Source organism: Electrophorus electricus, chromosome 22, assembly GCF_013358815.1.
Source record: "Electrophorus electricus isolate fEleEle1 chromosome 22, fEleEle1.pri, whole genome shotgun sequence".
Taxonomy (NCBI): Eukaryota; Metazoa; Chordata; class Actinopteri; order Gymnotiformes; family Gymnotidae; genus Electrophorus; species Electrophorus electricus.
Window position 1 is genome coordinate 8913658 of NC_049556.1, and position 21426 is coordinate 8935083.

General features: G+C 46.2%; 1 protein-coding gene across 3 annotated transcripts; it reads left to right on the top strand.

The window, feature by feature from the left end:
• The first annotated feature begins 170 nt into the window (after positions 1-170).
• On the top strand, positions 171-21426 carry LOC113570318 (sex comb on midleg-like protein 2). 3 transcript variants are annotated; one of them, XM_026998652.2, is made up of 15 exons: positions 171-237; positions 8070-8149; positions 8486-8560; positions 8877-8953; positions 9244-9478; positions 9794-9882; positions 10024-10267; positions 14833-15131; positions 15682-15808; positions 16046-16249; positions 16641-16829; positions 16934-17059; positions 17211-17420; positions 18808-18977; positions 19688-21426. In XM_026998652.2, exons 2-15 carry the CDS (start codon positions 8116-8118, stop codon positions 19811-19813), a joined length of 2205 nt encoding a protein of 734 aa, XP_026854453.2. In that variant the 5' UTR covers positions 171-237; positions 8070-8115; the 3' UTR covers positions 19814-21426. The 3 variants fall into 3 exon arrangements, with proteins under 3 accessions (XP_026854453.2, XP_035377224.1, XP_035377225.1); XM_035521331.1 differs by having other exon boundaries at positions 18811-18977; XM_035521332.1 differs by lacking the exons at positions 171-237; positions 8070-8149; positions 8486-8560; positions 8877-8953 and having other exon boundaries at positions 9422-9513.

The window sequence follows — 21426 nt, forward strand, 5'->3', positions numbered from 1 at the left end:
AGTACAAATTCATCTGTGAGAAAATGGTTTGGTTCTTCTTTTTTTTAGTTATTTGTCATAATGAAAGTTATGTTCGTGAATAACCCTGCATTTAGTGGGCGGTGTAGAGGAGCTCCAGTGGAAAACTCTAAACGTAACGTTTCTCGCTGGTGAACATGCGCACAGGGGATCGAAATATGGCGGCTAGGTTCCACGAAAAGTACTAAGATCTGCTTCAATTTCGACAGATTTGTCAAGGTAAGGTGATTCCTTTTGGCCTTTAACCGATTCTACGCGCTATATAAACGTTCGGTATATCCGGTGCCAAAAATAATTTCTCCTGCTGGTTGGATCGAAAGGATTTTAAACGATACCTTCACTGTCAACACTTTCTTCCCTCGCAGTGTATTTCTGGATTTATGTTATTTCCAAAGTGGTTGCCTACTGATGGGCGTTTACCCCCCGTTAGCACTAATATTTATTTGGCGTTCGTCTCCGCAATTCTCTCGGTTTCATCCTGTCGGCTTGGATTTAAGGAAGGCTGATGGATTCGTCCGCTTTGGCATAGATGTCCAAGCTATAGTTTGCTCGGACGTGTTGTTTGTTGATGGCTGCTCGTCAATCGTTTCCTTTTCCAGTCCTCATGACTTTATGAGAGTCGTCAGCGGGCCCAAAAGTGACGCATGGAGAGGCCTTTTAAAACGGATTACACCGAAGTACCCGGTATTACAATACCTAGAGTACTTTATTACCTATGGAAGTTTCACGTTTACTTAATATTGGTGTGTACGTTTTAATATTAAGGGTTACTTTTTAAATAGGCGTGGGTTTTCGCTGATGATCAGTTGGGACGGTCTTGGCTGTAGTGATGTGTAGACGGTTGTCCAGCGTCCCCCAGATTTAGAGTGGAGAGACACTTTTTGATCAAGATTTTGCTTCTTTTGTGTGGGGAAATCTGCACAAGGAAGTTATATTCTCAGCTTTGTCGCGTCGTCGCTTCTGTTGCTATGGAGTTCACAATTATTTAAGAAGATGATATATTTCTAGTAAATATTTAATATAATGTGTAATAAATGATCATGAGTATCCCACAAGGATATAAATAAGTATGTTTGTTTGATCACATTCTTTTTCAAAAGTTATGTTGAGCCTCAGTTGATGAATTGTCTGTTTATAATATGGTATGTTTTGGCCAGTTTGTAAATACATATTTGTGTTGCTTTGCTACCTGTTTCACTATAGAATATCAACAGAAAATATTTTTGTGTGCCTGAGTGCTAATCTGAGGTGTCAAATAAAATATCCATTCATTAAATGTACGATGCCCCTCTCATTGTTATCCAGCAAAATGTTTTATCATGCATGCAGAGACTACCAAAGAGGAGGACTATGGTACACCTGCAAGAGTACACATTGAACACACACTGAGATGCACATCAATCTAAAATTATGACACTAATTTCCCTGCTCTCTTGCGTCTTTGTTCTCACGCTTTTAACATGTGCACATGATAAGGAGTTCTGTTAATTCAGACTTCTTCCTCTCATAGCAACAGAAATAATGCATTGTTAACCTTGATTCAAATCGCTATTTAGAGCTGCTGTGTTAAAAAACAGTGCAGTTAGCCTACACTCTGATTAACACAGTTAAAACAGTTCGCCTGCAGATTAACATCGGTTCATTTTTTCTCTTTCTTATGTAGTGAGCAAGACAGAAACTACTTGCCCTTTTATCACTTGCGATTTTTGACAGGTTTTAACTACATGGATAAGATACAGGTTTAATTTAATGGATAATGTGAAGGCGCTCGCTTAATATGAATCGATTCTGCAAAACCTTCTCGGTTTCAGCACACTTGGGCTTTGTGGAGGAAGCACAGTCATGAGTGCCTACAGTATCACTAGTCATGGAAGTCAGTCATCTCCATTTTAGATACATTTTCTAATTGTGTTTTATTTTATACTCAGTATAAAGCTTTTTTCAAGGTTGTGATTTTGTCATTATTTTTTGTTACCATTGACAAAATATTAAATATTTTAATATTTTAAATGTTATATATATATATATATATATATATATATATATATATATATATATATATATTTTTTTTAAGTTTCAAAACAAATTTTAAATATATGTAGTCCAGCAGACAGCTTTGTCTTAAAAAGAGGCGCTAATTGTGAGACTTGTGAGCAGATAACTGTAAAGCAGCTGAGGTTCAGGATTGCGTTAACACACACACACACACACACACACACACACACACACAGCTGTACTGTGTATTCACATTTCTCTCAGTGGGTGGGACTAGGCTTGGGAAGCAGGATGCATGCGACCCACTGTGGCTTCTGACCTGCACTTCTACAAGGGTGGGATTGCACTCACTCGCACTACATGCCTTACCTGAGCGGTTGTATGTACCCCGTGTACTGTTGGTGGGTGGCAACAGACAGGTCTGGAAATTCTTAGTGCCTCTCAGAAAACAGGTTGACAAACCATAGTTGCATTGAAATGTTAACAGAATTCCTGTGTGAACCACTTTGGCATGCAGTGACACACACGTATTACATTGTTATAATTGCCCTGTTAATCCTTTCATGTTCAGAGGTGTGTTATACAGCAGGGCAGTTCAAAAGAATATTCGGTACACTTTTCATTTTCTGTCTTTACCTCCTCTGACTTTCTCTCTCTCTCTCTCTCTCTCTCTCTCTCTCTCTCTCTCTCTCTCTCTCTCTCTCTCTCTCTTTCTCTCTCTGTGATTTGCAAGAGATGGCCTTTTTGCTCTAGCACCTTGTTATTGTCCCTGGGTTTTGGCATGAGTCGTCTCCAGAACATGGTCTCTTCTGAACTCAGGTGAGCGGGGTCTGCCTGCATCAGGCACATCACCTGATGTAGGTGGAGCGTGTCATCCAGACCTGACTGCGAGACTTCCTGCGCATCAGGAGAAGATCTTTGCACTGCCAGGGAGATGTTTTCCACACTCATACAAAACTGGTAGCACGAGTTCTCGCTGATAGGTGGAGTTTTAACATTTTAAAAAAGCCTGCTATTAGCTGTATTAAGTTTCCTGATTTCCATGCCACTTATGGGCTTTACATGGGCATGATATAAGTAGGCAGAGCAATTCAAGGCTAGTTCCACGAGCATGACTACAGGATCCCTTTAGTCAACATATTGGATAATTGAGTCCCCAAATTGCCAGCCAATTTTAAATAGCAAAATTAAATCCAATGTTTGAATTTGTGTCAAGCAATTAAAACCTAAATGAATGTGGGTCTTTTATGAAGAATTTAGGATCCTTGTCTCATTTTATGCTATGCGTTCAGAGGCTCTGAAACCCTGGGAAGTCTCGACGCATTCGCTCATTCACGCAGTGTCGGCGCTCATCGCTGACAGCCGCAGCCTTACTGCCGCTGGCCCGCAAACTTCTGGGATGGGCTGCCTTTCTTTTCCACTCGGGTGGTCTCTCCGCATCTCCCTCCCCCCGTAATTATCCTGAGTTCAGGGAGAGTTGGACAGAGGTGGAGGGATGTGGGGTGTGTTTTTGGGCCTCGAGCGTGGGCCCAGCACCTTTCAGCCTTGGTAGCTCCATTCCCCTCAACCTTCTCCGGAATTCTCAGATAGCTGAAGCAGCTTTGTTCTCAGAGTTCCGGAATCCTCAGGCATTTGTACCAACTTGCACTTTTTACATTCCCGACTGGCCCTTGGCTGTTCTCGTGTGCGGTCTGAGTTTTATTTGTTTGCCGTGACAGGGCAGCAGACAGAGGCCCTCATGTCATACCTGAAGAAACACAACATTTCCTACTGTAGCTGTGAAATGTGCAATTCGCATGTTTGCATGTTGATAGCAATCGACAATAATGACATATCACAGGCTTCAGTGTTTCAAACATGCAACATCTGTGTAGAAGTTTTGCATGTGTTTTCGGGCATGTTCAGACAACATTTACTTTTTCAAGAGTGAGCTGTCTCAGAAAGATTCTAACTTTAGTAATTTAGTGGCATTCGTCTTTGGTATCAGTGCTGGTGTTCTGGGCAAACTACTACTTTTGTAATTGGGGGAGGTTAAAATGGAAATTGGCAGCGCAGCTTCCAGTTGTGAACTTGTAAAGCGTGCTGCGGATTTGTCTCTTTCTGTCTCACTCCTCCCCCTGGCAGTAATTAAAATGACAGAGTGGCCTTGGCGGGAGACGGGGCGGCCTGTGTTTGTGTCGGGGGTCGCTCGTAATTGTTTTTTTCTGCTAAGAGCCTTTCCTCCAACACCCCCCGAGCTCCCGTGGCTCTTTTAACCCACAGTGAAGTGAATTACTGTTCAGTCCAATTCAGCTCGGTCCACTTTTATTTGTGCCGCGGCTTTTACGATCGGTTAGGTCAGCGTGAGTTATGGCGCTTTGTTCTCGGCGGTGGCAGAAGTTAAAGCGGCAGCAAGCAGCTGCGGTTAGCTCGGGGGTTGGTTCCCCTCTGCCGCCTTTCTGCCGTTGCTGTTCCCGGGTCTCCGAACAGCTCCGCTCATGCGCAGGACCGTAAAGGCGGTGGTGGACGCCAGCAGAGGACCTCTGGTACAAGTCTGTACTTTTCAGATATGTGCACTGTATGAAAAGTGTTTCCATATTTGGAGACTTGCTGTTTTTGGTCCACTACATTCCAAGGTAAAATATCCTGCTTTTCGCTCCACTGCTTTCTGCTTGTGTCGGGGCTTATTACTCTGAAGTGGAAGGAAATCGGATTGCCTAAAACATCCTAAAGAATATGGTGCGCTTTTAAAAATGTAAGCATGGCGATCTTTCTTGATTTTGTTTCACCTGTTGAGTCACTGACATACAGCTGCAACTTTTAGCTACAGCTAGCTACAGCCATGCAATTACCACATTTAGCTACAGCCATGCAATTACAACATTTAGCTACAGCCATGTAATTACAACAGCTAGCTACAGCCATGCAATTACAACATTTAGCTACAGCCATGTAATTACAACATTTAGCTACAGCCATGTAATTACAACAGCTAGCTACAGCCATGCAATTACAACAACTAGCTACAGCCATGTAATTACACCAGCTAGCTACAGCCATGTAATTACACCAGCTAGCTACAGCCATGCAATTACAACAACTAGCTACAGCCATGCAATTACAACAACTAGCTAGCCATGTAATTACACCAGCTAGCTACAGCCATGCAATTACAGCAGCTAGCTACAGCCATGCAATTACAGCATTTAGCTACAGCCATGCAATTACGTTTAAGCTACAGCTAGCCACAGCCATGCAGTTACAACGTTTAAGCTACAGCCATGCAATTACAACATTTAAGCTACAGCTAGCTACAGCCATGTAGCGGTATATATAGCGGTCATGTGGGTCTACCCTTGCATTGTCTGTGGGGACCAGTCACTGTCACACTCTTGCTTTTATGTTCAGAAGATATGATTGAAACAAGAAGGAATCATTGCATTTATTTTTATGGTCTCCTTATTGGAAATTGTTTCTCAAATGAATGTAACATAGTTAGAATTATAATAACTCATGGTACTTTTACTTTAGACACTTAAGTACATTTAAAAGCAAGTGCTTGTGTGCTGTAACTGTGGTATTAAAATATGAATAAAGGGCTTCTACCTTTACTTGAGTAATATTTAATATTTTTAAAAGGGTGTCTATACTTTCTCTGGAATGCCAGAGCACTCTTTACACAGGTGTAGTAGGCTATAGCCTTCGGCAGTTAGGATGCACTCTAGCATATAGAAAGTAATGGTTAATTATTAGTGTTAATAGCATTAATTATTCTCAAGAGGCGATTTGTTTTGCAGCTTGCATATGTGTTTATATGTGCATTTATACACACACACACACAAACACACACACACACACACACACACACACACACACACACACACACAGCAGAAACACATCTCATGTCATTTTTAAGTTACAAATTAATTAAGCTACGATTACAGTCCAACATGTGCCTTCAAATACCACAACAACCACTGTTCTCTTGGGGCCTGAGTCTGCGCTCTGATTGGAATGAGTGGAATTCATTTAGAAGAGGCCAGGAGGGAGGGGGGGCAGGATTTGGGTTGGGGTGCTCAGACTCACTCTGGGAGGAGGGGGTGCGTGGAATGCCTTTCATGATTTCTAAGGCTCCACCATACACGCCCCTCATATGTACACACACACACACACACACACACACACACACACACACACACACACACGAGCCATAAACACACACTCGCATTCAGAGCCCAGAGGAGTCTGGGAGAAAACATGGAAGGATGAGAGAGGAGGAGAAGGAGAAGAAGAAGAGGAGGAGGAGAAGGAGAAGGAGGGATGGTGGAGAAAACAAGGCCCCCATGGCAGGTTGCACTGCAATAGATATGCATATTGTGCATTGTCTAAGCCACTTAGCTTCACAATCCTGAAAGTTCGTGTTTATTTTTTTATGCTGATAAAAGCTCTTGCTTGTATACTGCCTGCTGCTCATCTGTCAGGCCTGATGTCTCCGGAGGGGGGAGTCGAGGCAGAGATGCAACCAAAGCCACCCCGTGATGTGGTTGATGTTCGGACAGGTGGATGGATGCCCCACTGCTGCTAATTGGCATCATCCGGCGCTTCTTTCTTGCGGATATGAAAAACGGACAGACATCTGGGTGACAGGCACTGCCACTAACGTTTCATCCTTCCTCTGCGTTTACCGGAGCTCCGCACCTTTGCTGGACGCATGGCGAATCCTGAGTGCACTTTCAGCTAGTGGGCTGAGGCTGGGGCCAGCACCTCTATCAAGGCTCAACAGCTCACGTTGTCAAGGGTGACCGTCCAGTGCGACGTCCCAGCACTGGATGTTGCATCAGCACGTGGGTCGGCAGGCCTGCTTACTTATGTGGAAGATGGATAATCGTTTAGAAAGCAATCTTTACCTCCGGAGTTTTATTACAGGGCATAGCACTACGCAAATGTCACATCAGTACCTCATTATTGATCGTTGTTAATATAACAACGATCAATATATATAATAATATTAATAACAATATAACAATATTATTGCTCCATGCCGTTATAGTGAACTTTTTTTTTATTATTGTGACTATGGATGTATTGGAATACGTTTATCGCATAAACATCCCTGGTCAGAGTCGAGTGGGACAGCCCCGGGTGTGGAGCTCCTGCGTGAGTTCGTGCTGACAGCCTGTCGAAGCATGGTGAGCAGGCACGGTCAATTGGTCGGTTAACGTACAGCCGCCGCTTTCGACACAGCGCTAAAAGCCTTCCTAAATGGACGTTTAAGCTAACTGCGTCCACACCTGCTGGGACCAGCGTGCGCTTTTTCCCCGAGCGTGATGGAATTGTTAGAGGGATTTTCTTTTATCCCCAAACGAATAATGACTGTTAAGTTATAAGTCTACTGGTGCTGCATGTATATGAGTGGCACTGTTACATTTCATCGCAGAAAGCCTGTCACGCTAGTGAGGCTGAACATTTATGACGAATAATATAAAAATGAACTTGCTGAACTCGAATTACTGCTCCCGGGACAATCGAAGCTAATTTTGGCCTTACAAAAACTCCAGTCACTCGTGGACAAATCAGCCAAGCACGGAGCTGCTCAGACATGTACTGCAGGCACAAGGATTGGTTTAAGAGGTGTCTGAAGCAAGGGTTTCTGGGTTCACTGAAAGAGATGCTGGATTGCGTTGCAGTCCGTGAGGGTCTGACTCCGATCCCCCGTAGCCAATCCTCTGTGGATCTGACTGCACTCTTCACAGTCTCCCACCAGCGCTTTCTGATGAGCAGCAGCCATTGGCAGGTTGGCGCTCGGATTTGCAGCCCCCGTTCTCACGTGGTGCCTCATGGCATCACGGCACAAAGTTCTGTCCATATTGTACAACCCCTGTTGTGCTAAACGCAGATGGCGGTGGGGTACTCCCTTTTCTTTACATTCCCGCGTCATGTCCGGGGGTCTTTTTGTTTGCAGATGTGCTGGAACCAGAGTGTTCTCGACAAGGGGCAGTGACACCCCGCATCCGGCAGGAACCTGTGGTCCCGGTGCTCTGGCAGCTGATCACCTCTCTCTCTCTCTCCACCAACAGGTTGCATGGTGGGGTTCTGTAGGACTGCACCGGTACCACTGAACACATGCGAATCAGCATGGGGAGGACCGCGCTGAAAGGTGGATCCAATCTGCCATGGGCGGGGCTTTCTGATGTGAACAAGGCCAAGCACTCCCCCAGGCTATCACATTTATGCTGCATAAACCCCCCCAAAAAACAAATAATAGCTTCTGCATGTTTGGCTTTATATCGAGTCTGAGAGTAAACCCACCTCACAATTTGCTGTTCGCATCTTTTTTTTTCTTCTGTTTGAGCTTGGCAGTGACTGTATATTCTTCTACAGCCGTGCCATGCAGTACTGCTGCAGAACTGCACATCCAAGTTCATCTTCAGCTTTCTGTGGATGGGCGGAATTCTTGCGGCATTCATTTAATGCTCGGTGTCTCTGTTTCTAGATCAGAAAGATGGTAAGAAGGAGAGGCCAGGCAGGAGCACGCCTGTCAACACCCAGGGCCCTGCGCCAGTTAAAGGTAATACACCATCAGCTGAAACACTGATCTCTAATCAGCGTTTACTTCTATAACCATTGTTAACTCGTACAGAGATGGTTCTAACTGGTGTTGGATGAACTTCCCTGTCTGTTAATCACTCATTCAAATTTTAAGTTCTGTTTTTTAAAACACAAGATTAGTTTCCAGGGCTCTGAGAAATCGAGTTGAAAGGGTGTTCTGTTTTTATAATTAGAGCACCCTCTTGTGTACGCCACTGGCAACAGCACATTGTGTATTACGTTCTGTAGAACATGCAATGAAAAGTGCGTGCATCCATGTGTTCGTTCGTGCGTAGCTCCCGAGTCTTTCACCTGGGAGGAGTATCTGAAGGAGACGTCGTCCACACCTGCCCCGCCCAGCTGTTTCAGACAGGTAAAGGAGCACCGCACGCAGCAGGTCATGTGACTCTGTTCGCTCCCCTAAACCACAACAGGGAGAGCTGCAGATCTATGTCTGCTCTTCAGTGCACAGATTCCAGGAAAATGCACGTCACTTTAACCAAACTGAAATGATCACGGCCCCTCTGCGCTTAATGGGTATTGAATCCTGTTTGGGAATAACATTCATGCAAATATTTAATGTTGTTAATGTATTTAAAGTGTGTTGAAAAGAATACTAAAGGGCAAATGCTTAAAATGTAAACAAATGTCTTCTGTCTTTAGTCTCGTATCCCTCCCTCAAACGACTTCAAAGCAGGCATGAAATTAGAGGCTCGCGACCCTCGCAACTCCACGTCAGTCTGCATCGCCACGGTGATGGGCATGACGGGCATAAGGCTCCGGCTGCGCCTGGATGGCAGCGACAACACCAATGATTTCTGGAGATTGGTCGACTCGTCTGACATTCAGCCAATAGGGACGTGCGAGAAGAACGGAGACATGCTGCAGCCGCCGCTGGGTAGAGGAGAACGTCCACTTACATTCATGGATCCAGTTTAGTCTCATTGTTACTGTTGCATAGACAACTTCAGAAGCAAATCTTTTGGCCCTGAAATACTTAAATGTGAATGTAATAATACCTAACACGATGACAATATTCTCACTTCAGTGTTTTCACACAGGACAGCCTCTTAAATCGGAATGTAAACGCACAAGAGGCATGCGGAGAAATGGTTGATTGCATTTGACTCACAAATCGCAGCTTTTCTCATTCCTGTTCTCCCTTTTCCTCTGTCTTTCCCTCTTTTCCTCGCTCTGTCTCTTGTGCACGCAGGGTTCAGGATGAACGCCTCCTCCTGGCCCATGTTCTTGCTGAGGACGTTGAACGGGGCTGAGATGGCGCCCGGCTCCGCGTTCAAAAAGGTGCCCGCGTCACCTGCCCGCCAGCGTCTCTCTCCGCCTGGTCTTGTGTTCGATTACCCCCCCCCCCACACACACACACACACCCCCCCTGCCCTTTTTGTGCCGCAGTCTGACTCGTGGCTTTCTCGCCCCCTCCTGCAGGAACCTCAGAGGCCGCCTCAGAACGGTTTCAAGCCTGGCATGAAACTGGAGGCGGTGGACAAGAAGAACCCATACCTCATCTGCCCCGCCACCGTCGGTGAGATCAAGGGCGATGAGGTCTTCATCATGTTCGACGGCTGGAGGGGGGCATTCGATTACTGGTGTCGCTACGACTCCAGGGACATCTTCCCCGTGGGCTGGTGCTCGGTGACCAAACACAGCCTGCAGCCGCCCGGGAACAGCAGTGAGTCACATAACGGGTGTAACCTGGTCCACACTGTCGGGGCCTAAAACGTGTCTGTAAAGATGACTCTTCACCCTGTGTGCTGGAGGCTGGGCAGCTAATATGAGGGCATCTTAAATGCTGTGAGAACAAGCACCAAAGGACACTTATTTATTGACTTTCTTTAACCTGAAAATGAGATCTGTAAGTCTCAGTCATGACAGACATACACATTTGGTGCTTAGCCCACTACTCTATGCCGCATGCACACACAAGCGTCCTTTTAGGGAAGTTTCCACCTCTTTTAGGGAGGTTTTTAATTGGTTATACTGCCAGACTGCCTTGAAATGTTTAGGTTCTAATTACAGTGCCCAGGATAGACTTTCTTTTCTAATATCTGTTCCCTTCTACTAATGTTGTAATACCAGGATGGTCAAGACAGTTTAGTCAAAGTGTTCTTGTATAATTTTATATACAGTATTATAAAGAATATTTCTAGACTTTCCAGCAATGCTCATCAGCAACCACAAGGTGGCAGCATACGTCTATACACTCGGTAGTTCCTAAACTTTTTGTGGCGCTGTAAAGGCCCTATAGCAATATATTTTACAAGACTTCAGTATAGCCTTGTAAAATAAGGCTGTTAGATTCATGAAAGTCGAGACATGTATAAGTCTTGGATGCTGTGTTAAGTAGGTCAAGCTATAGTCTCATATCCTCGTCGTCTGAAGCGAGCTGGAAATGTGTTCTTCAGAGAGACTGTAGGTTTAGTCTGCAGGGGGAAATTGCGGCTGTCAGTGGACTGAGCGGTAGGGTTCTCGCTGCCAATTTTGCCTCTTGGGTCGCATATTAACCTCTGTAAGAATTTATTATTAACTGTTCAAATCTGAGCTGTGACTTAGTTGAAATAGTTGGCTATGTAACACACAGCAGTGGCCTATGACACAAAAACGGCTTGCATGACTAGACACACTTCCCAGCAATGAAAGACAAAGGCTCAAAGTAGCCTTTTGTTCAAAGTAGCCTACTTCATACTGTATATTGCATGTTGCACTCAGTACTACCACTGGTCCCCGTAGTAGTGTGCAATGTAGTGTTCAATACACGATGAACGGGAACCATAAAGGCACACGTGAATATATGAAGGTTCCGGCCAGTTAAGAAAGATTTTCCGCCACCTTTGCATGACAGGATGCAGTGCACCATGAAGATAGCTCCTGTCAGGAATATGTGGCTGGAGTGGTACATTATCTGGGTATCTTGTGTACTGGAAAAATTCATTTTGTTTGCATGTGGCATACTGATTTGGTGCCAAATCAGTACAGGAGAAGTGTGTTGTAGGCTATTTAGAACACAGTCAAGGAGGGAAATGTGTTTGGATGTCACATATTTTACTGTTTATTTGGTTGGCTGGTTGTTGGGGGTTTGAGTTTGCCATTTTTCTGTTTGTACACTAGAGGGCGCACACATTTATTTTAGGCCATGATAAAGCGGGACCTTTTTGGAATTTTTAATGTAATCACAATAAATCAAGACACGGGAAAATCTCTGTTATTTTACGCAACCCTGGGAGTGAGTTTGGTAATAGTAGCATTGCAGACTAATAACAAACATGAAGCAATAGTTCACATCGAATCACTCTATTGTAATAATACATGCTTTACTTTTGTACATTCATGTTGCCAGATTTACAGTCATTTTCGATGTGATTATTTTATGGTGGACTGCAGGCCCATGAGTGGTAATGATTGGAAGAATATTGGAAATATTTATAAATTTCAGTTAAGTGTCAGTCTTGTAGCGTGTTTTGACCTGGTTTTCTGCTCTCTGTGCCTCCATCCTGCTAGGTTACATTTAGTAGGAAAAACAATTAACATAAATCCATTTGTGTCATCCATTTTCATTAGAATATATAATTTGAGAAAAAAATGTTGCTATGACAACATACCCCAAAATACATTGCATGTACTGTAATTTTGTCTCGCTTTATGTCCATCTGAGTTAAAATTTTTAAGCGACTGATGCCTTTTCTCGGCTGAATTAAATTTTAGATAAGGTTATGTGACATAATGGGATTTAATTGAAAAGTAGCTTTAATTAGCTCAGACAAAGGCAAGAGGTTGGCCGGGTTTGCAGCTGTCAATCATCCTTGTTGTCATAGCAGCACTGGCAACGGTCTCCTCTTCCATTAAGGGTCATCGTTATGGATTGTAAAATCCCTCCGCTGTTCTAACATTGAAATGATTCCGTTTCAAATGCACTGAGACTATTATAATTATCGTAGTCGTGGTAATCGAGGTTGGTAGAGAAGAGGTGTGCTTTTTTACGGCGGCATACGCATGTCGCAGAGCCTTATGCCAAGCTTTAAATTTAAACATTAAAATTGATTAAAAACCTCCGAAACTCGAGCAGTGCAAGAGATGAAGCAGCTGGGAGAACCTGGGGGACGCGCGGTACTTACGAGTCAGACGGTGGCCGTTTATCGCCACGCACCATATACGCACCGGGTCCGTATGAGAGAGAAAAGGGAAAAAAAAATATTATATATATATATATATATATATATATATATATATATATATATATATATATATATATATATATAAAAAAATATTAATTTTTTTAAAAAGAAAAAATATATATATATAATATTATTTTTTTATTATTAATTAATTAATTTTTTAATACAAAATAGTCGTTTCTCTGCAGCGTCCTTCCCGGTCCTCGTCCGTGACCCTCCCCTGGACATCAGCGCCTTGCTGAGATCTCTCCCAGCCTCGCGCGCGTGTTTTTTTTTTTTTTTTTTTTTTAACCGTTTTACCGCTCCGCCTTCCCCGCCGCGCGCGCTCCCTCCCTCCCTCCCTCCCTCCCTCTCCGTTCGACGGGAGCCGTCGGCCCCGCGCTCTCGGTCTCTGCTGCCGCGCTCGCCGCTGCGCTTTCGCCGGTCGTCTCGTGTGACCCGAGGGGCCTCAGGTCAGTGGCCGCGCAGGTTGCCGGTTGTTCCCCGGAGCGACCGGAGCCGTTTCTGCGCGGTGAGTTAACCGGCTTTTGTTCCGTTTTCTGTTTGTGACTCGGTCCTCTCTCACGGTACCGCGTTGGACCGGTGATTGTCTCCGTTGTGACCGAGCAGAGCGAGGGCAGGAAATGCCCCCCTTTTCTTCTTTTTTTTTTGGTCCGAATCGCAAGCACGTTTTACTCCTTTTGACGTGAGCCGGTTGGGTCTTCTGGTGCATTAAACTAGCTCGCGTTTTGTGCTTCTGGGTTTTATTTGGATATTTATTTTTGTATTATACCAGAATATAATTTATGCATTTCATAATGGAAAATGCGCGACTTGCATCAATATGCAGTCTGTTATTTACGTTTAATTTTTTAAATTTAAATATACAAATTAGAATTTTAATCTAAATATTATAAATACGACTGTTTGTTTTTTGGTTTGTTTGTTTTTAAATCTGTGTCTGCAGCAGTTTTGCTAGCGCCTAAATCACAACCAAGTATGTGAGCATTTGTAAGCCTGCAAGCTGGTGTTAGCTGAGCATGTGTTTTGTCTTTGGAGTTTTGCTGTTGCTCATTTATCATTGCAGCTCCAGAACTGTTTGAATATGAATATTTACCAGGATTATGATTATTAATAGACCGATCTTTATTTATTTATTTATTTTTAGCCTCTCTCTCTCTCTCTCTCTCTCTCTCTCTCTCTGTCCTTGCTGGTTCTGTGCTGTTTCTCCGCCCCCTCTTTAGGGCCCCTCCTCTTTTCCTGCATTCATTATTTTTAGTTTATATTGTTTGTTTGATTTCATCTCACACACACACACGCACACACACACACACGCACACACACACACACCCCTTGACCAGGCCACAGATGTAGCCCAGCGCGCGCACACCGCCTCTCGAGGGTAGTGGGTCACAGGGATGATGAGGCAGTGATCATTCCCATATGCTGCTCGATCAGTGCAGAGGGAACGCTGGGACACTGGCCCAGGGGTTTTTCCCTCTCACATTGCCCACCAGCTTAGTCATACAGGAGTTATTTAGGGTAAACACTTAATCTTAAACACACACACACACACACACACAAACACCCTCACGCTCCAATCCTACTCTTTCTTTCTGTTTTTCTTTCTTTAACTTTCACACGTGCAAACACGCGCGCGCAACAGTAACCTGCGTGAGCCTGGTGTTGTGGGAGCACTGTGCTGTTTGCCTGTGTACCTGTCACATATTTAGCATGTTGTGACCTTTTAACTGCGTGCGTTTGTTTTGCGTTTGCACTTGTGCCTAGACTTCTTTAACCCCCGGAGAAAAGAGTCGGGACATGGGAATAACGTGCTTCCTCCTCTCGCAGAGGGCGCAGGAAGCAGGAGGTCCTGTGCTTTCTGAAAAGCCTTCTCGCTGCGCTTCGCCCCAGTTCCTTTGGTCCATATCCACTCTCTGTCGTCGTTGGGTACCGGGTGTCTTTCTCAGACCATTTTTGATGCAAACATGGTGCCCAAAGCAAGCCAAAGCACTCCGCTGGCGCTCCAAACTGAGCCTCACGCTGCCGGCGCGCTAACCAGGGAATTATTTTTGCCCCTCCACAGTCACCCTCCCGAAGCCGTCCCCTGCCCTTTCCTCTGCCTCCTCCTCCTCTTCCTCTCCGTCCAAGCCGACGCGTCGCTCCATGCAGCCGGCGTACCGCCTTCCCACGCCCCTCCCCCCGCTGCCAGTCCGCAAGGGGGTGAGAGGTCGGAGGCCCAAGAGCGAGACCATGGCCCTGCTGAAGGCCCTGGCGGCGTCGGCGGCAGCTCAGGATGCAGTTGCTCCACCGGGGGGCGCCACGCCCACGCCGCAGATCGCCCCGCGCCCGCACAAGAAGAGAGGGCCCAAGCCTGGTAGCAAGGTGAGGGGTGGAGCGTGGGTGGTGCTTGGGGTGGGAGGGGTCGTGGGTGTTCGCGTGTTGATTGGCTTGTGCTACTTGCATTAAAGTCTGTGCAGTTGTAATTGTACATTCCAACAAATGAGCTCTTCAGCCACTGAGGGAAACTTGCCGTCAGCAGACGTTTCGGGTGCGTCTGATGTGAACGGTTACACAAACCGCAGACATTCGGATGGAGCAATAGACATTTTTAGAATTCCCTCTCTAACCACATGACATAGGGGGGACCCATGTGTACACCCACGTGTTTAGTCATTTGGTAGATTGTCGTATTTCATGTTGTGGTGTATAGTAATGTATTTTGTCTGGAAGCGTATGATGTGGAAAAATCAACTGTTCACCTGTGGGTTTTCTCATACTGTATGATATAGTATATAACTGTAGTATATTTTTCCCATATCATCCATCACTAGTGGTCTTGCGTACTTACAGAGAATCCTCAGCGTTAATTGTAATTGTTCCTCTGTGTGTGTGTGTGTGTGTGTGTGTGTGTGTGTGTGTGTGTGTGCCTCAGAGGAAGCCCAAGGTCCTCCCGAGCTCCATATCCACACCTGCAGGTTCTGACTCAAGAGTGCCCCCTGCCCAGGTGCCCAGGGACAGCCTTTCTCCGGCGGGCAGCCGCTCGTCAGTGGTCTCCACTGGTAAGGCCGGCGCTCCTGACAAGCTATACACCTCCAGGCCAACGGCAGCAGTGGCTCCTACGCTTAGAATATTAGTGTGTGCGTGTGTGTGTGTGTGTGTGTGTGTGTGTGTGTGCGCGTGCGTGTGTGTGCGTGCGCGTGTGTGTGCGTGCGCGTGTGTGTGTGCGTGCATGTGTGTGTGTGTGTGTGTATGTGCGCGATTCACACTTGCAGTCTCTCTTCTCCCCTCTCCCTCAGTGTGTGTGTACGTGAACAAACACGGTAACTGCGGCCCTCACCTAGATCGCAAGCAGGTCCAGCGTCTGCCGGACCACTTCGGGCCTGGGGCCGTGAACACAGTGCTGCAGCAGACGGTACAGGCGTGCCTGGACTGTGCCTACCAGCCCAAAGTCCTGCTGGGTTGCCTGCAGAACCAGCCCGAAGGCGGAGAGGTGGTCCGAGGTAGCCAAGACCCTCTGCTTTCGACTCCCAGGCCAGGGGTTATTGAGCACGGGAGGCCGAATCTAGCTCTGCTCCTGGATTTTGTTATCACGTGGAGTTAAAGTGGCCAGACAGTTATCATTAGCATGGGTGGAAGCATGGGTAGAAAACCTATAATACCTGGATTTCAAGAGCTGTGACCGCTATGTCCAGGACAGGATTCCATCCTAGGGTACAAAACCATTGTTCCATTACTGATAGGTAGCAGGATTCTGATTATGTGAAGATTACTGTTCTAGCCATTATAGCTCGAGCTGATTAAGTAAATCTGACCCGTAGAAGTCAGGGCTGTCTTACCCGTGTTTTTAATTTGCCACTTTCGGCTGAATTTAATTAGTTTTTTTGTGGCCAGTGCGCACAGACGGTGGCACACGGACGGTGAAGCTGCCGTCGGCCTCCAACGCCGGGTTCGTTCTGCAATTCCTGGAGATGGTGTGCAGACACCTGCAGTGTGATGACCTGTTCAGCAGTCAGCCCTTTAGCCCCGCCTACAGCCAGCCCTTTAGCCCCGCCTACAGCTCCTATGAAAGGAGCAGGACAGGTGTGCCCCCCCCCCCCCCCCCCCCACTCTCACACAAGTACGTGCGTGCGTTTGCTTTCGTTCTCGGCATGGTGACAGCTGAGATTTTTTTGCACTGTGCGCAGTGAAGGAGGAGCTGTCTGAGGCTCCGGCACTGAACAGAGGAGTGAAGAGGATCTCCAGGGACTCCCCACCCTACTCACTCCCCCTGTCACCCAAGCTGCTGCACACAGACACACATCCCTCGGAAGGTGGCACAGCGCATTTGAGCGGATTTGTTTGTGTGTTTTTGGTGCTGTGTCTGTGCTTACAAAGGTACAAGTTTGTGTTTACTTTCTCTCTGTGCGTGCGTGCGCGCTTGTGTGTGTGTGTGTGTGTGTGTGTGTGTGTGTGTGTTTGTAGCCGAGACCCTACCTCCAGAAGAGAACGGCTTATTGAAGGAGCAGCGATTCATGGACTCCGCCTCCAATTCCATAACGCCCCGCCCACAGACCCTAAGAAGCACCTCAGAATACCAGTCCCAACCCAGCAGTCCCTATTTCCATGGCAACGGCCCTGCACTGCGTCGCCATGCCTCTAACCCCTCTACACGCAACCACAGAAGAGTAGAAGGTGTGTGTTTCTCCTCACGGCACTTGAAACTGAAGTGCCTGGCACACATCAGGTTCTAAATTCACCCAATTGGCACAGTGAATTTGAATTGGATCCGTATCATTTTGCATAACTTACTTACGGCTTAAATCGAGTCTATAGCTGCCATAACTGCTTCTCTTCATCTGGCTTACGTACACCACATGGCCAGCTTCATGTTTGATTAATGTTTAACTGAATATTGAATGATTTACATAACTTGTTCTCTTGTATTTAACTGCAAATGTGTTTGTGTGTGTGAGCGAGAGACAGACAAAATGTTCTTTTTTTTATCTAGAGATAGAAAGAAATTGAGAATTCATCCTTGCATTCTTTGAACTGGCTCAGGTCATTTATATTTCTGAACATTAATATGCAGTGGGTTATGGTCTGCTTGACTGCTGTAACCCACATGACAAACAGTAAGTCAGTCAGACAGACAGACAGTGGAGCATTACAATAATCTTATTAGCGTTGCTGCAGCTCAAACGCTTCTCTCAGCACGTGGCTCCCTGGAGGAGGCTGTCTGAATGTAACTAATTTACACAGAATATCGAGGGCAACCCCACGGGGTGTACACGAGCGGCTGCAGGCAGCACGCCCTCGCTTGCTAACGCCGTGCTCCATGGAGGCTGCAGGCCAGGCCGGTTTAGAGGTGTGTCTTTGGGCTTTGCAGATAAGCTGTGAGCAAGTCAGCCATGGTGGTGGACTTATTAACCAGTCATACTCGGGCATGGACATTATAGAACTTTATCTGACTCTCTATCCGTCTGCCTGTCTGTCACTCTCTTTTGTTCCCTACCTCCTTCTCTCTCTCTCTCTCTCTCTCTCCCTCTCTCTCCCTCCCTCCTCTCTCTCCCTCCTCTCTCTGTCTCTCTCTCTCTCCCTCTCTCTCTCCCTCCTCTCTCTCTCTCTCTCCCTGCTCTCCATCTCTCACTCCCTCCTCTCTCTCCCTCCTCTCCCTCCCACTCTCACTCCCTCCCCTCTCTCTCTCACTCCCTCCTCTCTCTCTCTCTCTCCCTCCCTCCTCTCTCTCCCTCCTCTCTCTGTCTCTCTCTCCCTCTCTCTCCTTCCCTCTCTCTCCCTCCCTCCTCTCTCTCCCTCCTCTCTCTCTCTCCCTCTCTCCCTCCTCTCTCTCTCTCTCTCCCTCCTCTCTCTCCCTTTCTCTCTCTCTCTCCCTCCTCTCTCTCTCCCTCCTCTCTCTCTCTCTCTCTCTCTCTCTCTCTCTCTCTCTCCCTCCTCTCTCTCTCTCTCTCCCTCCTCTCTCTCCCTTTCTCTCTCTCTCTCCCTCCTCTCTCTCTCCCTCCTCTCTCTCTCTCTCTCTCTCTCTCTCTCTCTCTCTCTCTCTCTCTCTCCCCCCCTCCCTCAGCAGCCAGCTCCACTACAGGTCCTGATGCAGCAGCAGCAGCAGAACGCGAGACTCCAAGGCTTCCTGGTGGCAAAAGCCCGTCTTCCTGGTCCATAGAGGAAGTGATGCGGTTTGTGCAAGACGCTGACCCCACGGCCCTGGCTCCTCATGCAGAACTCTTCAGGAAGCACGTGAGTCTTGCAGCGCATGTTCTTCAGAGCTCCCAACTCCCTCTCTCAGTGAGCGCTGAGCACTGGGTAACTCTAGTTATGAGTCTGGTTTGCTCATTTGTTTAGACTTCATTTGTTCTCGCCTGTTTGTTTGGCTTTTTTCCCCTGTATTTATGAAACATGGAAAGAAAATTTGAATTTTAAATCTGCAAATAGCTGTTAATGTCAGTGACAGAAAAAGGCTTTTTGCGTGTGTGTGTGTGTGTGTGTGTGAGAGAGAGAGAGAGAGAGAGAGAGAGAGAGAGAGAGAGAGAGAGAGAGAGGACATGCCTGCTGAGAACATGCGTCATCTGTGTTTACACTTCACCTGGGAGACTCGCATCCATCTCCCCAAAACCAGTGCCTAGCTCTGCACAACATCACATCCCAGACACACAAATACTTACACTCACTCGCGCTCTCTCTCTCACACACACACACACACACACACACACACACACACACACACACACACACACACACACACACACACACACACACAAACAAACAAAACTCACGCTTGGTCTCTCGCACTCTCAAAGACACACCATCCTGCTGTAGAATTGTTGCACAAAGGTCATGGTAAAAGTATCCCTCAGATGGATGTTTCAAAGACTCCTTATTGTAGGCCTGTGTCTGTTATGTTAAAAATCATAGCTCATAGCTGTTTCTTTGTGTGTGTGTGTGTGTAGGAGATAGACGGGAAAGCCCTCATGCTGTTGAGGAGTGACATGGTGATGAAATACATGGGCCTTAAGCTTGGTCCTGCCCTCAAACTCTGCTACCACATTGAAAGACTCAAACAAGGCAAACAATGAAGACTTGCAGTATTGGATTAAATACTTAAAAAGTGCTGGATTATACACACAGTACTAGACTGTTTATAGTACTGGATCAGACACACAGTACTGAATATTACTTGGTAAGGTTTACAGTACTGAATTAGACTCGCAGTATTGGGCTAAACATACATGCAGTACTGGAGTACATTTAATATACTGGCTGAAGCAGTACTGGGTTAACTGCACGGTACTGGAACAGATGTACAGTACAGGAAGGATGTCGCAGCACAGAGCTAAACACGTAGCCGTAGACGCGCGGCGCTTTTCCATCTAAGCCAGCGAGCAGTTCTCTGGGGGCTTCTGAGAGCCACGGGACCCCGCATGCCGGTCGGGAAGAGGAGACTCTTAGTCGTCCGCGCGCAGCAGACCGATGATTAAAAGCGGCCCGCAGCGACGCACGCAGGTGTGGGGAGTCTGGCGTCTGTGGGCTTTGGCTGGGGGAACAACCATCCGGACAGCAATAAGGTCTGGCACACGCTACCTACCGCTCCAAGAGAGCCGGGCTGGGCAGACCGAAGGACTCCAGGAAAAGACGGAGCGATCCTGAAGTGGACCAATGTCTCTCCCTTGCCTGTGCCCTATAGACAGCATTTCTTTTGCTCCTTCGTGTTTTCTTTTCCTTGCTCTGTTTTCTGTCTCCCTCTTTCCCTGTGTCCCAGTTCTCTCCTGCTCTTCTTTTAAGGAGCTTGAGCTTGTTTTTTTTCCCCCTTCATTTTGGCTTTTTTTGCTCGTTTCTCTAAATGTTTATAAAGTTTTGGCCCTGAGCGAAGACGAGACCAGGCTGGACCGTGTCTGCGGAGAGCGAGAGGACGTCTGACAAAGGACATGGAGTCTTTAAACGTTCCCCTTTGTCCGATCAGCCTCCCAAAGATTTCAGTTGCTGTTGGGACCAGTATGTCAATAATACTGGAGAATAGGTGTGATGTTCTGGTGTGATGAACTCATTGGCTTGTCGATTCCCTACCTCCTTCCTGAAATACGGAATCAGTCATTCTAATTCAGTTGTGCTCTGAGCTTGTGTGAAGCCAAATGGCATTTGTTAAATATTTTTTATTTTTTCCATCTTGTTTTTATTCATCAGGATTCAATCGCGTCACCGTGCATGGTTTTAAAGCTCATGTGGCAGCTGTTTAATTGCCACTGTCACCCCCAAAGCAGCTACACAGTTTACCAAAAAGCTATATATTGAAGGAGCTTAAATAATTTTAGCCATAGGATACATAACTGATTAACTGTGACAAAGATATAGGTGTAAATCATTTGACCAAAACAACAAACTCCTAAACCTGTCATCGTGATGGCATGTTGTGTGCTTTTTGGGATGTGTCCACTCCGTTGGTGAAAGCATTATATATAAAAGCCACAAGGCAGAAGAGGATCTTAATAGGTATTTTCACGTTAGTGGTCCCATCCAGAAACCTCCACTGCTACTGTGGGGAAAGTTATGGAAGGGCAGAACATTTAAAGTTAATGTTTCTATTAGAATTTTGTTCTCCGCAACATTCTTTGTGTCATTCATTCCTTGATGGCTGATATGACAAGACCACTGTGTGTGTGTGTGTTTTTATATATATATATATATATATATA